Source organism: Nematolebias whitei, chromosome 23, assembly GCF_014905685.2.
Source record: "Nematolebias whitei isolate Nwh7 chromosome 23, NemWhi1, whole genome shotgun sequence".
Taxonomy (NCBI): domain Eukaryota; kingdom Metazoa; phylum Chordata; class Actinopteri; order Cyprinodontiformes; family Rivulidae; genus Nematolebias; species Nematolebias whitei.
This window is the reverse complement of record NC_056520.1, coordinates 9,565,345-9,581,423: the sequence shown is the minus strand read 5'-3', so window position 1 is coordinate 9,581,423 and position 16,079 is coordinate 9,565,345. Positions and strand designations below refer to the sequence as shown.

The window sequence follows — 16,079 nt, the reverse complement described above, 5'->3', positions numbered from 1 at the left end:
TCTGCGGACCGTCCATAAAAAGGTCAAGTATTCCACAGTTCTGGCGCAGCAACTGCAAAAGATCCCCTCAGTATTTCAGTTGGATCTGGGGACATCTACAAACCGGATTCCAAAAAAGTTGGGACACTAAACAAATTGTGAATAAAAACTGAATGCAATGATGTGGAGGTGCCAACATCTAATATTTTATTCAGAATAGAACACAAATCACAGATCAAAAGTTTAAACTGAGAGAATGTATCATTTTAAGAGAAAAATCTGTTGTTTCCAAATTTCATGGCGACAACAAATCCCCAAGAAGTTGGGACAAGTCCATTTTTACCACTGTGTGGCATCCCCCCTTCTTCTTACAACACTCAACAGACGTCTGGGGACAGAGGAGACCAGTTTCTCCAGTTTAGAAATAGGAATGCTCTCCCATTCACGTCTAATACAGGCCTCTAACTGTTCAATCGTCTTGGGCCTTCTTTGTCGCACCTTCCTCTTTATGATGCGCCAAATGTTCTCTATAGGTGAAAGATCTGGACTGCAGGCTGGCCATTTCAGTACCCGGATCCTTCTCCTACGTAGCCATGATGTTGTGATTGCTGCAGAATGTGGTCTGGCATTATCGTGTTGAAAAATGCAGGGTCTTCCCTGAAAGAGATGACGTCTAGATGGGAGCATATGTTGTTCTAGAACCTGAACATAGTTCTCTGCATTAATGGTGCCTTTCCAGACATGCAAGCTGCCCATGCCACAAGTGCTCATGCAACCCCATACCATCAGTGATGCAGGCTTCTGAACGGAGCGTTGATAACAACTTGGGCTATCCTTGTCCTCTCTGGTCCGGATGACATGGCGTCCCAGTGTTCCATAAAGAACTTCAAATCGTGACTCATCTGACCACAGAACAGTCTTCCATTTTGCCACACTCCATTTTAAATGACCCCTGGCTCAGTGCAAACGTCTGAGCTTGTGGAGCTTGCTTAGAAATGGCTTCCTCTTTGCACTGTAGAGTTTCAGCTGGCAACGGCGGATGGCACGGTGGATTGTGTTCACTGACAATGCTTTCTGGAAGTATTCCTGAGCCCATTCTGTTATTTCCTTGACAGTGGCATTCCTGTTTGAGGTGCAGTAACGTTTAAGGGCCCGGAGATCACGAGCATCCAGTAGAGTTTTACGGCCTTGACCCTTACGCACAGCGATTGTTCCAGATTCTCTGAATCTTTTGATGATGTTATGCACGGTTGATGATGATAACTTAAAAGTCTTTGCTATTTTACGCTGGGTAACACCATTCTGGTATTGCTGCACTATCTTTCTGCGCAACAATGGTGGAATTGGTGATCCTCTTACCATCTTGGCTTCTGAGAGACACTGACACTCTGAGAAGCTCTTTTTATACCCAATCATGTTGTCAATTGACCTAATTAGTGTTGATTGGTCTTCCAGCTGTTCGTTATATGCTCATTTTCCCTTTTCCAGCCACTTATTGCTACTTGTCCCAACTTTTTGGGGATTTGTTGACCCTGAAATTTTGAATCAACATATTTTTCCTTTAAAATGTTACATTTACTCAGATTAAACTTTTAATCTGTCATCTGTTTTATTACGAATAAAATATTGACAATTGCCATCTCCTCCTCATTTTTATTCACAATTTGTTTAGTGTCCCAACTTTTTTGGAATCCGGTTTGTAAGAGAAACTGGTTCGTAGACCTGAATGCTCTTACTCGAGCGTAGATGTTGAGATCACATAAACATGACGGGGAGACCTGTTAAAACTTTAAAAATGAGCAATGAAATCTTAAAATCTATCTGGATGTGGACAGGAAGCCAAGGGAGAGAAGCAAGGACCGTGGTTATGGGTTTGTGTTTTTTAGTACCTGATAAAAAGACAAGCTGCTACATTCTAGACGGTTTGTAACTGATGCAGATATGATTTGTCCGAGCCAACATACAAAGCATTGCAATCGTCCAATCGAGAGGTAATACAAGCACGAATCAGTCTTTCAAGGTTGGTGAGATATGACTCCACATTGGCAATGAGTCTTTAGTCGGATTATTAATCCGTCTGTAAAAGAACCATCAGAAATAACGTCCAGATTCCCGACAGCAGAGCTGTATGCAGGGAGCCACAAGTGCCAAAGCATTACATTTACCAAAGCTGTCGACTTCAGTCTTACTTTCATTTAGGTTCAGGAAATTTAGTTTCAATCAGGTTTGTATGTCATTTAGACCAGTGGTCCCCAAACCCCGGGCCATGGACTGTAAATTGGACCATTACTGGTCCATGGGTCGAATGGTAGCAGGCCACTCGGAAAGAATACATAACTTCCATTATTTTTGTTTTATTTAGTGATTCTGAACCACGTTTTATTTTGGAACATTACCGGATTCTCTCCGCCACATCTGTCTATGACTCACTCTTGACACAGGTCAAGATGCTTGCCTCGGTCACGTGGCTACCCTCTTAATTCATTCTACCTTTATTTATACAGGGTAGTCTCATTGAGCCTCTAGGACTCATTTACAAGAGAGACCTGTAAGAGACTTTAGAGAGAGACCTTAAAGGGGCTGCTCCCGCCGGTAACACATAATCCATTATCGCAAATGATTTTGAGATTGACTTCGGCCTTAAAAGTATGTTTGAGACAATAACTCTGCCTGTGTTCTGGATTAAAATCATGGCAGAATACTTTAAGATCGCCACAACAGCACTGAAAATGCTGTTGCCATTTCCGACATCCTATGTGTGAGAAGCAGAGTTTTCTGCGGTGACGGCAACCAAAACAAAATTAGACTGGACATAAGCAACACACTTCGGGTGACATTGTCTCCCATTACCCCTAGATGGGACCTTCTCGTTGTAGAGGAACAAGCACAAGGTTCCCACTGATTTAATGTTATGGTGAGTTGTATTTTTCATGCACTTTATATTTGTTTTTGGGGTGTATTTTACGTTGAAGGCATGTTTAACCTTTACTGTTACAACCAGAGAGTGTGGGGCTGAGAGGCCGTTAATTCATGTTATGACGTTGGCGTGATGTTACGAGGACGCTGCTAATAAAGTTGCATACATAGTGATTCACTTTTATTATTACCGTATATTTAGAAAATACTGTACCAGTTTTTATGGTGGTCGTATCATTTATTTTGTTGTATTTATCCGCCACACCTTAAAGGTCTGTCCGTGAAAAGATCGTCTGACATTAAACCGGTCCATGACGCAAAAAAAGGCTGGCGACTGCTGATTTAGACAATTCAAAAGTGGTTTCATTGCGATGATCTTGGCTAAGCTAATGGACATATAAACCTGGATATCATCAGCAAAACGGTGGAATCGAATGCTAGATTATATGTTAAGAAAGTTTAAAAAGCAGTGCACCTAGTACAGACCCTTGAGGGGCCCCACAAGCCAGAAGAGCTGCAGAAGGAGCATTCCTCCTGTCCATCAGGTAGGGTCTAAACCAAGATAAAATTGTGCCTTTGATACAGACCACATGCTCAAGTCCTGACAGCCAGATTAAAGCCCGGGCTGCTAATCTGGGTAAATTTAGAAGATATCCATTGGTTCTATGGACTTGGAGCAGATAAAACAACGACTTTATCTGTTAACCAGGAACAACAACAAAAAACGTTTGAATTCTGCAGTTTCTATAAGTTCTTCGAAGGTTTAACTTTAAAATGTCTCCAGTTTATCTGAACTGCACCTTTTAGTTTTCATCTCTTTATTGCTTCAATTAAACCAAAAAAACCTTAATGGATGTGGCATCGCAACGTTTCCATGTTGGCAAGGGTCAGCTAGTTGTGGCGGCCATCTTTATTTGGAGTAATCAGCTGATGTTCATCCAGTGAGGAGTTCCTTAAGGTTTTATTAAAATCTGTCCAGTCTTTGTTGTTGTAGCCATTTAATAATAAAACGTAAGCTTGAATCTTGACTGTTGCTTCTGTTGCTATGGAAACCACCAAGGTGATTTATTCTACAAAGTTTTGAATGTTTTTAAAAAGTTTTTAGCTTTTAACAATTTTAAAGTTTACCTGAAATTTTGGATTTTCTTAAACCCCAAATCCAAAACATTTACATATTAAGACTAAACAATAATAATAAAAAATAAAAAAACTATTTACTCCCATTTTTTTAATTAAATACTAAATAAAGTTCCTTTTCTCTGATGGTGGCATGTTTACTGACAATTGTTTTGCTTATAATTTAAATTTGAAAGTTTAGATCTAAAAGCTCAATGAAGGACTTTAGGATTTGGTTCTGTGTTAGTCCATCCATCCATCATTCATTCATTTAGTAAGAATAAACTTATATATTTTATATTTATGGTTTTGAAAGTGACTGGACATTTTGATGGATTTCTATTGATTTTTGAATAACCAGCTGCTAATGAATGGAGCGATCAGTCTTTATTGTCCTGGCAAAGTGGAGGTTCTGATTGATTATTTTATATCAAACGATTTAAAAAATCATTCCAAAGGAGTAAAATGTCACAAAACCCAGCTCGCATTCCTTAAATTGACTCAATTCAATCATCAACTCAATCTCATTTAACAAGACAAACAAGCTTGTCTTTGATTAGGGTGATGTTAGTGTAAAAACTCAATAAGCAATATTAAATACAAAAATAGTTATCACCTCGTAATATTGTCAGAACCACAAAGGTCCGACCAGCATCATTCTCTCAGCATTAAAACATAATTTGACTGATTGTTACACAAAAAATGTAAATCAAACTGTGCAATTGTCTCGTTTGTGGCTAATTTAATCCAAAACAAACTTACAGCTAATTATAGGCATCTTATAGTCTTTGAGTCTTATTAACTTGCAAAGTTTTAATAAAAAATATAGACTAAAATGAAAGCTCAAACCAATATTAAATCTTCAACTCCGTTTTAGCAGAAAACATTTCTATGTACCGTAAAAAAAAAAATTTAAAAAGGGGCCTAAACACAGCCCCAGTGGGACTCCTTCATATGTATTTTGAATAGATTTTGTGTGAATCTGGATGTTTTTTAAACTGTCAACAGGTGAAACACAGAATAATGGAAATAACTGATTATTGTGTAACGCATATTAATTTTCTGTCTGTCTCAAAGATTTATTAAATTAAAAAAAAAATATATATATATATATATATATATAACAAAGCAGGGAATACAAACTCTAATCTTTTCATCTTTAAAATATGTTACTCAAAAAGAAAAAGTGAGGATTATTTAAATATTAATTTGCTCTAAAGGAGACATGTCTATTTAATTTGAATTTAAAGATAACAAAAGTAAAGAAATTTAATACAAACCTCGGACTGTTTTATTACTGTACTGACAAAGAGAGACACTGTCTCGTAATTAAAAATAACTTTTGTTTTCTTCATCGGGTTACACACTGAAAATTTAAACAACTTCACATGATTAATTTATTTATATTTTTATGTCTTTCTTTGTTATAAAGTTTAGACATGAAGCCTTTAGACTGGTTTGTTTTTGCCCATCGTGTTACTGAAATTTCATATTGCTTCAATTTTAAAATTTAGTTAAAAAAAATTTTTTAAATTATAATTATTTAGAATTAATGACTTTTACCTTTTATTCGTCAGTTTCTGTGCTAATTTTCAGTTTATGGCTCCAGCTGCAGCTTTAAAAACTCAAACATCAAAATGTTCATTTGGATCAAGAGCAGTTAAGCGGCAATCACCATGGCAACCAGTGACTCAGCGTTCTGGGTCCCTGGTTTTTATTACCCGGCATGTTTTATTCACATGTTTCCATCGTGGCCACCCCCTTCGATTCTGACTTTGTTTTGTTTTTATTAAGCAGGAAGTGAATTAAATGTATTGTTGACATTTACGGCTCTTGATTTGAAAATATTTTTAAAATTCAAACTGTTAAGTCTTTGATTGACAAGATAAAGCTCCGCCCATTTTCTTTTAGTACGAGGCCTTGGATGAAAACTCACAAACTGATGTGGAGGCTGATAAAATATTATTTTCTCGTGTAATGTGCAACAGATTCAGGAAGTCGTCTGAAGCGTCACATTTCTCAGCTGCGTTTTATGAAGCGCTTCATTCCGAAGAGCTGTTGGTTCCGTTTCCACCCAGCTGATGATTTATAGTTGTCATTTCCCAAAAGTGAAGCACCGACCCCTGTTTCGTTTTGTTGTCACTTTTTATTTCAGCGTTTTGTCCACGTGACCTCACACACTGGTCCTGATTGGTCCGTCTATTGGGGTGGTTTAAAATCAGAAATCGTGTTGCGTTCAGGGGAATCTCTGTTGTGATGGAAGCAAATTATTAATGAGTCACCGGTTTCCACCGTGCTGGTTCTCCGTGTTGTTTCGGTAGAAAAGAACTGAAGTCTTCTCGTCCTCAGAGCTTCTGGAACAGAAATATTTTAATATTATTTTTATTTAATTTTTTTAGAAGAAGAAACGTCTCACAAACCATTTGTTGAGCAAAATGATGAATTATTTTTAACAGAAGCCACAAACAAACAAGAACTACGTTCTGCTCTAAGGGCTGTGTAAAATATTAACAGGTGCTAATTTACAGTTTAGTCATCACTGATTAATTTATTTTATTTAATGACTGAAATAATTGTAAAGTTTTAGTAGTTCAAAAACTAAAAAGTAATGTAGTGCAGCGGTCTGTAAATATACATATAATGTAAAATAAAATGATTACTATTTTAACAAGTTTAAATTCAAATAAACAAAAAAAAATATGATTTCATCTTTCACACTTTTACATAAATGTGTGTTTTTAAGCGTACAATCATTTTAGTCTCGACATAACTAAAGATATTTTCAACGTAACTTAAATTATTTACAGATTGTTTTTCATTTTCACGTTAATGTCAGAAACACTTCTATGACGGAGCTTTAGGGCAACGCTAAGAAAAAATTGCATACGAACGAGAATAAAGTCATAATATTAAGAGTTTATTATGAATTTGGTCTCGTAATTTTCTAGTTTATTCTCGCATGACTTTATTTACATAGTATTACGACTTTATTCTCGTAATTTTATAACTTTTTTCTTGTAATGTAATTTTTTTTTCGTAGCGTTTTTTCTAAAGCTCCATTGTACTTTTCACTAAAAATAAAAAATAAAGTTGAATTTTAAATGAAAATTTAGAATATCAAACTGTGCACAAACATCAGCTGAAAATGATCTAACAGATAAAAAGTTTATTTAAAAAAAATAATAATTTTATCAACAATGTTTTGTCAGTGTACTATTTTGTTCAAAGTAATGAAGTTTGAGAGTTTGTGAAGGGCTGCAGCACAAAGAGCAACTGCTGATATGACTTGACGCTTCTAGTTATTTTTATTTGTTTGTGTAAGAAGTCCTGCAGGATTTATTTAATTTGACACCTGTATATTTACTTATATTTACTTTTTAATAATAAAAAAAACAACAAAGAACCTGAATGATTCCAAAGGAGCTCGATGGCTGAATACAATTCTTCAAATAGAAAACAACATCATCGTCGTAAAGTTTGACTTTATCATGAAATTAGGTTGAAACAACATAACGTTCATAAATACATCCCTAAATTATACCACAAATTAACAGAACAGTTTAAAATGATAAATAAATAATGTTTTAATCTTTTTTTAAGATACTTTATAAAAGTTTTTACCTGTTTTAGTTAAAACGCAGAGTTTTAGTAAAAACATGTAGTTAAAACGTGAAATGCTTATTTTACTGAAAAGGTTTTTTTTTTCTTTTTTTGGTGTTATTTAAATAATCCTGAGCTGAAATTTTACAGATTAACAGACAATATTAGGTCAACTCTTCATCGTGTGTGTGAAACTGACCTTGCGGTCTTTTTCACACCAAACACCAACTTCCTGTCGAGTTTTTCGTCACACTCTTTCTAGTTTTGATCTTGTCAGACCTGATGTTCTGTCCCTTGAGGCCCAAGTAAATCTGAAACAGACTGTCTGTTTTTAACATCAGCATTACCATGGCAACATGACAGCTGAGGTTGTGCCATCAGTTGTGATGAAAGAGTTTCTTCACCATTGAAGAAAGTTGAAGCTGGCTTCTTCGTTGGGTCTGACATCAGATATTTAAAATTAAAATGAGATTGCAGATGGAAACTTCCGACGAGGCTTAAAAACCACAGAAATGTGGAAATAACTGAACCTTCAGCCTGGTTCAGTGTGAGTTTATTATCGCGCTTTAACTGATTAAAAAAAAAAAAAAAAAACATTCAGCAGCACATTTAAAAACTGAGCTGATTGTACTTCGTTAAATTTAGCTAAATATACATTGAGTTTGGTCAGAGTTCATTTTCTCACAAGCTTCACTTTTTTGGTTAAAAAATAATCAGATGTAGACTTTGAAAACAGGATGTTGCAAAAATGTATTTTAAAACTTAAAAAAATATATATAAAAATATTCTACTTTCAAGATTTCTTTAAAGTTTCAGTAAAATTAGACATGAAACTTCTTGAAACTTAAATAAAAACCAGCGGCTTTATTTCAAATCTCGACTTATTCAAGGTAAAGGCAAAGAACAGGACATAGTCATCATTAAAACAAGCGTCTGGATCGTCCTAACTCTGGACGCTCTCTTATCTCGAACTCGAGGCCTACCCACAAATGTCTCTTTGATGCCCGTGAAATGTGTTTGTGAAGACAAAGAGTGTTGTGTGAGATGGTTATAGTCATTATGTGTATAACCTGCCCTAGATCAGCACTTGCAAGTAAAATGCTGGTTAAAAATCTTCACCTGCCATTGAGTGCGAGTTCTTTTGAGTAAACAAGGTTAGCAAACGAGATAATTTTTCAGACAGAAACAAAACCTAAAAAGAATACACATGCATTAATGTATATACATGAATACATACATACATATGGTACATACATAACACATACATACACATATACATACGCATACATGCATACATGCATACATACATACATACATATATACATATGGTACATATACAGACTCATATACAGACTCGTGCTTATGTTCTTGCTGCTGTTCAACGTAATGTTTTTATGCTATTAGTGCTTAATGTATTTTTGTTGATGTTTTTCTTAGTTCACATCTTAGATGTTATCATTGTTTTTCTTTTACATTTTACTGTGGGATGTAACTGGGACCCTGTGTACATAATTTCGCTCCACCACGTGTACCACATACGGTGCGAATGACAAAGAATCTCTCACTCTGACTCCGACATACATACAGTACATACATACATACAGACATACAGACATACATACATACAGTACATACATACAGTACATACATACATACGTACGTACGTACATACACACAGTACATACATACAAACGGTACATATATACAAACAGTACATACATACACATACATGAATACATGGGTATGTGATCAGATGTAGTACATGTCAAGGTTTGACATGTTACTCAGGTCTGTGTGTGACTGTGTACAGTATGTGTATACCACTGTGAGGACTTCATTAGACATGAGTTCAGCAGTCTGAGTGGTTATAGTATGAAACTGTTGCAGAATCTGATGGTTCTGATCCTCAGATTGCCAGAGACCAGCAGAGGAAACTGTTCATGTAGGGAGTGTGAGTTGTCTTTAGTGATGTGGTTGGCTTTGGAGAGGCAGCGTCAGAGATCTGTGTCTTTAATGGAGGGGAGAGAAGTCTTAATGAATCTCTCTGCCATTCTCGTTATCCTCCTCACAGTCAGTATTACACATGAATATGCCTTCAGGTTCTTCCAATCTGCTGCCGAGCAGCTGACTGGAGAAGGGATCCTCCAGACAGGGAAGGGGAGCAGGGTCCTCTCCACCCTCTACAGGGGGACCATGTTCCTGATGGTACCCCTGTAGAGGGTGGTGAGGACAAGGGTTGGGATCTTTTCAACCAGTGGAGAAAGTGCAAATGTTGCTGAGGTTTCACTAGAGACCCATTGTTCTTTGACCAGGACAGCTGGTCCATTATGTGCACCCCAAGAACCTGATAGTCTCCACCACCTTTACCGCTGTGTTGTTTATGAGCAGTGACATAGATATCTGAATTTGTTAAGCTACTTTGTTCTGTTGACATTCAGGACCAGGTAATTTTTTTCCACACCAGTTCATGAGCTGTACCTCTTCCTGGTATGTCATTGTTGGTACTGATCAGGCCCATAACTGTTGTATCGTCTGCATACGTGATGATTTGGTTGGTTGCAGACCTGGCAATTCAATCGTGGGCCTTCGGGGTGAAGAGAAGTGAGAATCGGAACACAGCCCAGTGGAGAGCTTGTTATCAGAACAATGACAGAGGAACACAAAGTTTGTTTTCTCAGTCATCCAGGTATATAACAACAAAAAAGGTTGAATCATGTCATCTGGACTTCGTTTTTTTGTTAAAAAGAAACGTTTCGCCCCTCATCCAAGAGGCTTCGTCAGTCTGAGGCCTAGCCATCTGGTATTACCCAGAAGCCACCCTGACTCTTGTGTTTCAAGCCTGCCTCAGATACCCCTGAAGTCTGGCCTTTTCACTAATGGTTTCAAAAACACAAAGTTTGTTTTCTCAGTCATCCAGGTATATAACAACAAAACAACCAGATGGCTAGGCCTCAGACTGACGAAGCCTCTTGGATGAGGGGCGAAACGTTTCTTTTTAACAAAAAAAACGAAGTCCAGATGACATGATTCAACCTTTTTTGTTGTTAATGACAGAGGAAGTTTTCCTTAGCTGCCGTGTGGTAGAAGACAGAGAAATAGAAGGTAGCCTGGATTCCTACTTCCAGCCTTATGTTGTCACATACACGGCATCACACTAACGTGCTAGTTGTGTTGCTACTACTCTGAACATATCTCAGTCTGTACATTCAGAACAGTCACATGAAAGTGTTTCAGTTTCTACTCCGAGGTTCTGGTTGGATTTTTTTATTTTTTTTTGTCTCTGTTCTTGTGTTTCATGAAAACCTGGTGAGAAAACGTCAGAAAATTTTTACCCAGGAAGTATAAAATTTGGGCAGATAAGATCAGCTGCTGACTGACTTCTGGTTCTACCCCCTTTGCTTGGTCCTGAGACCAAAATTCTTAACATTTTGTTTTTGTTTGGTTCCGAACCGTGAAGGGACATTTAAAATGAACAACAATCGCAGTTGCTATTCAGAGTTTCACTGTTTTGTTTTTAATCTCTGCTGGTATAAATTACCAATTTCTATTGTCATCTAAAGTTTGTCTCAGTTTCAAGGGGTGATGCCGTTTGTGTCTCTGACCCGTTTGAAAGTTCTGATGAGGTTTCTGAGAAACGTAGAGCAGCTCTGTTTTACTAACACACACATACTCACACTGAACCACATGAACATACACCTGTCAGTTAATGAGCCACAGCAAGAGCTCGGTAGCAGCTGAGCAAACCGCCGAGTTCGTTCTCCCACACATGCACACGCACGTGCGTTTTTGTTTCAGGTTACCTTGTAGGGACCGATTTAACAAAAAATCATGCATTGTGGGAACCAACTGCTCTTTATGGGGACCAAAGCCAGGTCCCCATAAGAAGAAGTCTCGTTGGGGGGTTAGAGTTTAGGTTTAGGACTAAGGTGCAAATGGGTTAGGGTTAGGCATGTTCTAGTTTAGGGTAAGGGTCAGGGTTAGGTTATAGAAAATGAATAGAAGTCAATGCAAAGTAACCAAAATGTATGTTTACAAGAACGGTAAAACTAAACCTAAAACCTTCTTCAGGTCTAAACTGTGCGTTTCCTCTCACCATCTCTCAACAGAGGCGTTGGACATTTCGGACCCTCAGCTCTGTTACATCCTGGATGGGTTCCTGGGTCTCTATGGTCTCATCATCACTGGCATGTTCATCAAGGAGAAGGTGGGTCTGAGGGTTTTATAGGGACTTCATAAATTAGGTTCTGTTGCTCTTGGGTTCTAATTAAATCTCCTTTTTACTGTTTTCGACTCATTTGTCTTTGGTCTTTGATTTGTCCAAATGTTTGTTTGTTGGCACAAATGTTTGTCTTTCTTGTGTTTAAATTGAGTTTTTATTTAGTACACAACTTGGTGTTATCAATCTTACTCTGGATTATGAAGCACTGACTCTGAACTCGTGTTTCTTCTTCTTTTCTTGGTTTTAGTACATGTTGGGCTTAACCTTGGATGTATTTAGGAACTTTCTGGTCTCTAGACTTAAGTCTGAATGGTCGTGGTAACAAACTTGATGGTCTTGATTCTGGGCTCAGTAGTTTTGTTTCAAGTCTTGTTTGTCTTTCAAAGATACTTTTGTTCTTAACTTGTTTTGGGGTCTAAACCCAGGGCTTTTATAAAGATATTCATTCTGAATACCATTCACAAACATATAGAAACCCTCTATCTTAGCTGAAAGTCTCTTCGCACACTTCCACATCAATAGACTTTCTCACCAGTACGTCATAGAGAATATAGGTGAAAAGCTCCCTCTCCGGTGTCCTCTTCGTTCCCACTGGTACACCGCAAGGCTGTGTCTTCTCCCCCCTTCTTTTTATGTTATACACAGATGACTTTAGACCTGTCCAAACTAACTGTCATAATGTAAAGTTGGCTGAAGACACTCTACTTCTGTCCCTGGTCTCTGGTCACATCCAGCAACATGAACCAGCTTTGCAGAGTATTGTCGAGCGGCCTGGGAACTCTTGCCTGGATCTCAATGCCAACTAAACAAAGAAGATGATGGTGACCTTTTCTGCCAAACGGAGGCAGATGGCTGAAACAGTCACCACATGGATTCATGGCAACCTAGTGTAAATTAGAACAGTCTTTGACAACTTGCTGAGGTTTTTCCAAAACACACAAGAAACTCTGAAAAGTGCTGTCAGAGACAGTATTATGATTTTATTGAAAATGTAATATCTTTCTTTTGTACTTGCTGGTTTATTATACTGCTCTGCTAAACAAAACAACATCTAATAAATACTGTCAAAGTCTGCTCTAAGATCATCGGACAGCCAGTCCGCTCCCTCATGGTTGTGCGCCATCAGCATCTCAGAACAGCTCACAAGATTCTTCAAGATCCCACCCATGTACTCTTTTCAGTGTTTGAGTGACTTCCCTCAGGACGCAGACTACTCTGTCCAAGCTGCAGGACACAAAGACTGAAGACAACGTTCCTCTCCAGGGCTTCTATGCATTAATTCACGTCTTTCTTGTAAATGAGTCCTCGTGGCTCAATGGGACTAACCTGTTTAAATAAAGGTTGAATGAATTGACGCACACGTTCATGTTGTCTGAATATTGTCTGTTGTTGTATGTTGTTGATGCCTGGGTTTTAATTTACGAAGTGACACTTATGTGATGCGTTCTAAATTGTCCCTTGGGGACAAATAAACCGAACAGGATTGAATTGAAACATTTTGGTCTAGTTTGAGTTCTTGATGTTTCTGACTTGGGACATGAGCTCTAGACTTGGTCATCTTTTCTTGTTCTGAATTCTACTGACCACGATCCTGTTTTTCTTTAGTTCTTCAAAAGCAAAGTAAAGGTGGCAGAGGAGAGCCTCTACACTGTAAGTCTCTGTCTAACTGATGATGGTGAAGATGATGACAATGATGATGATGATAATGAAACTGTTTGTGTGCTCAGGGTTTGAGAGGTCAGGAGGCTGATGGAGGCTATGCCCCGCTCATGACCGACCCTGAGAGAGGAAGAGTAAGTTCATCAAACATGTCCGACGACGCCACAGGCTAACTGCTAATTATTGTTCCAGATGTTGGAGTCCAGTAAACCTGGTTGGTTTCCTGTAACAGACCCAGCTTTTATTCAAAGTCCACGAATTTACCATCGAGATGAAGTCAGGGCTTTGGAAGGTCATTTCAGATACTTAATGTCAATTTATCCAGTCAGAGACCAGTTCTGATGCTTTGTCCTATCAGAGACCAGTTCTCATGCTTTGTCCAATCAGAGACCAGTTCTGGTGGTTTATCCAGTCAGAGACCAGTTCTGATGTTTGGGGTGTTGGTCTTGTTGGATTCTTCTGGGTCCAAGTTTTGACCATCCAGTAGAGCTGTCATTTCTAACCCTGGCTGAAGCCTGGCCCTGCCCAAATGGGCAGGCCGGGTTGGGCTTTTGATTGCATCAGTGGACATGCGCAACTGACGATTCAGTTATATGGCAACATGGCTTGCTATACATTCCAATTATATGGCGACATTGCTTGCCATACCTTCACTAGACACACACAGCCATTTGACCGCACGCCGACTGGCCTTGAAAGAAGTAAAACTAAGCTCAGTTAAGCTTCAGATGGGACTGCCAGGCAGCGATCCATCAAAGCCCAACTGGACGTTCAGTCAGCCGCTGCACTCAGCGGACGCACACGTTCGACGACCCAAACAGGTGAGATCACAAAATATCTGACATGTCAGAGCGGGGTCCATGTCTGAATAATGCAGAATGCAGGCAGAAACTTTGACGGCCATGAAAGAACAAACACCCCCTCAGCTCCGATCTTATGCCCCATTTGCATAAAGATTAAAAACCATCAGAACCAGAACAAATACAGAATCTTTGGGTCGGCGGCTCCTCTTCAGGTTTTTCTTTTTTTTAACTCCAAAAAATATAAAAAAAACTCACAAATAAAACAGAATTTTTTTTAGATCCAAGTTAAATCTTTGTTTTGACTTTTCTGTTGTGTTCTGACAGAACCGCCGAGTTCAGACTGACTCCACGTACACGGTAACTTTGTATTTATTTTTACGTTTTAAACATATTTCAGCAGAAATCTGTCTAATCTTCAGATCTGATGTGGTTTCATTCTCTCAGGGTCTCCAGAAACGGACCGAGGGAACATATAAAGAACTTCCTGTTAAAAGAGACGTGAGTGTTTTAATTTGTAAATCTGTCCATCAGTAAAACTTATCTCTGAATTAAAAGCTGGTTGGAGATCTAGTCCCTTCTTCATTTGTTTTTTATTGACACTAAACTAAACCTGCTTGATCTGAAAAAAGTTGCCTTAAAAAATGTGTTTTCTGTCGTTTGTGAACTCAGATTTTATTTGTTAGACGTAGAAATCTGTTTTTATTTTGTAAATTAAGCCTCAGAGGTCCTGAAACTGAATATTTTTCTTAACATTTTAAATAACTCGTTTTTGACGAATGCTGATGTTTTGACAGCGTCCGAAAAAGAACGAGCAGATTTACCAGGTGAGTCAAAACATCTGTGACATAAACCAATCTGATCACTATTGATTGATTGTACTCATTAAATAATCAATTAAAAGTCTTGCTAACTGGTTCATTGAATTTTTCAGGGTCTGAGTTCAGCCACCAGAGACACCTACGACTCCCTGCAGATGCAGGAACGTTAACGAGCCGCTGACGACTTAACTCGTTACCGCGTCAGTTGATGTTACAAATGCGTTACTGTATTAGCTGACGAGTTACTAACTCATTACTGCTTCAGCTGATGAGTTACTGACTCGTACTGCTTCAGCTGACGTGTTACTAACTTGTTCCTTCTTCAGCTGACGGGTTACTGACTCATACTTTTTCATTCAACCTTTATTTAGACAGGTAAATCCCATTGAGCCTCGAGGACTCATTTACAAGAGAGACCTGATACTGATTCAGCTGATGAGTTAGACTTGTTACTATTCCCAGCTGACTGGTTAGAAACTTGTTACTGCGTCAGCTGTTGCGTTACTAACTCATTACTATGTCAGCTGACAAGTTACTAATTCGTTATGGCATCAACTGATAAGTTACTGCTTCATCTTATGTGTTACTGACTCGAACTGCTTCAGCTGAGTAGTTACTAACGTGTTACTGCTTCAACTGATGTATTACTGACACGAACTGCTTCAGCTGATGAGTTAACTTGTTTTTATTCCCAGTTGACTGGTTAGTAACTTGTTACTGCATCAGCTGATAAGTTACTAATTGCATCAGCTGTTGTGTTACTGACTCGTTACTATGTCAGCTGACAAGTTACTAACTCATTATGGCATCAGCTGATGAGTTACTAACTTGTTACTGCGTCAACTGACGTGTTACTGACTCATTACTGCTTCAGGTGACAAGTTACTAACTTGTTACTGCATCAGCTGATGATTTAGTTTCAGCTGACGTTACTAAATCGTTACTGCTTCAACTGACAAGTTACCTACT

General features: G+C 38.2%; 1 protein-coding gene across 1 annotated transcript; it reads left to right on the top strand.

Annotated features, from left to right (window-relative positions):
- Positions 1-11,632: 11,632 nt before the first annotated feature.
- LOC119429034 (T-cell surface glycoprotein CD3 zeta chain-like) lies at positions 11,633-15,280 on the top strand. The gene is made up of 7 exons (XM_037696751.1): positions 11,633-11,815; positions 13,436-13,480; positions 13,558-13,623; positions 14,617-14,649; positions 14,737-14,790; positions 15,087-15,116; positions 15,224-15,280. Exons 1-7 carry the CDS (start codon positions 11,633-11,635, stop codon positions 15,278-15,280), a joined length of 468 nt encoding a protein of 155 aa, XP_037552679.1.
- Positions 15,281-16,079: the final 799 nt, after the last annotated feature.

What these genes read in the sequence shown, in the direction of transcription:
- LOC119429034 (XM_037696751.1), top strand. Translation starts at nt 11,633, where the DNA reads ATGTATGTTTACAAGAACGGTAAAACTAAACCTAAAACCTTCTTCAGG. An exon ending in CCGACCCTGAGAGAGGAAGA is followed by an intron (nt 13,624 to 14,616) that starts GTAAGTTCATCA and finishes GTGTTCTGACAG; the next exon opens with AACCGCCGAGTTCAGACTGA. An exon ending in AGAACGAGCAGATTTACCAG is followed by an intron (nt 15,117 to 15,223) that starts GTGAGTCAAAAC and finishes TGAATTTTTCAG; the next exon opens with GGTCTGAGTTCAGCCACCAG.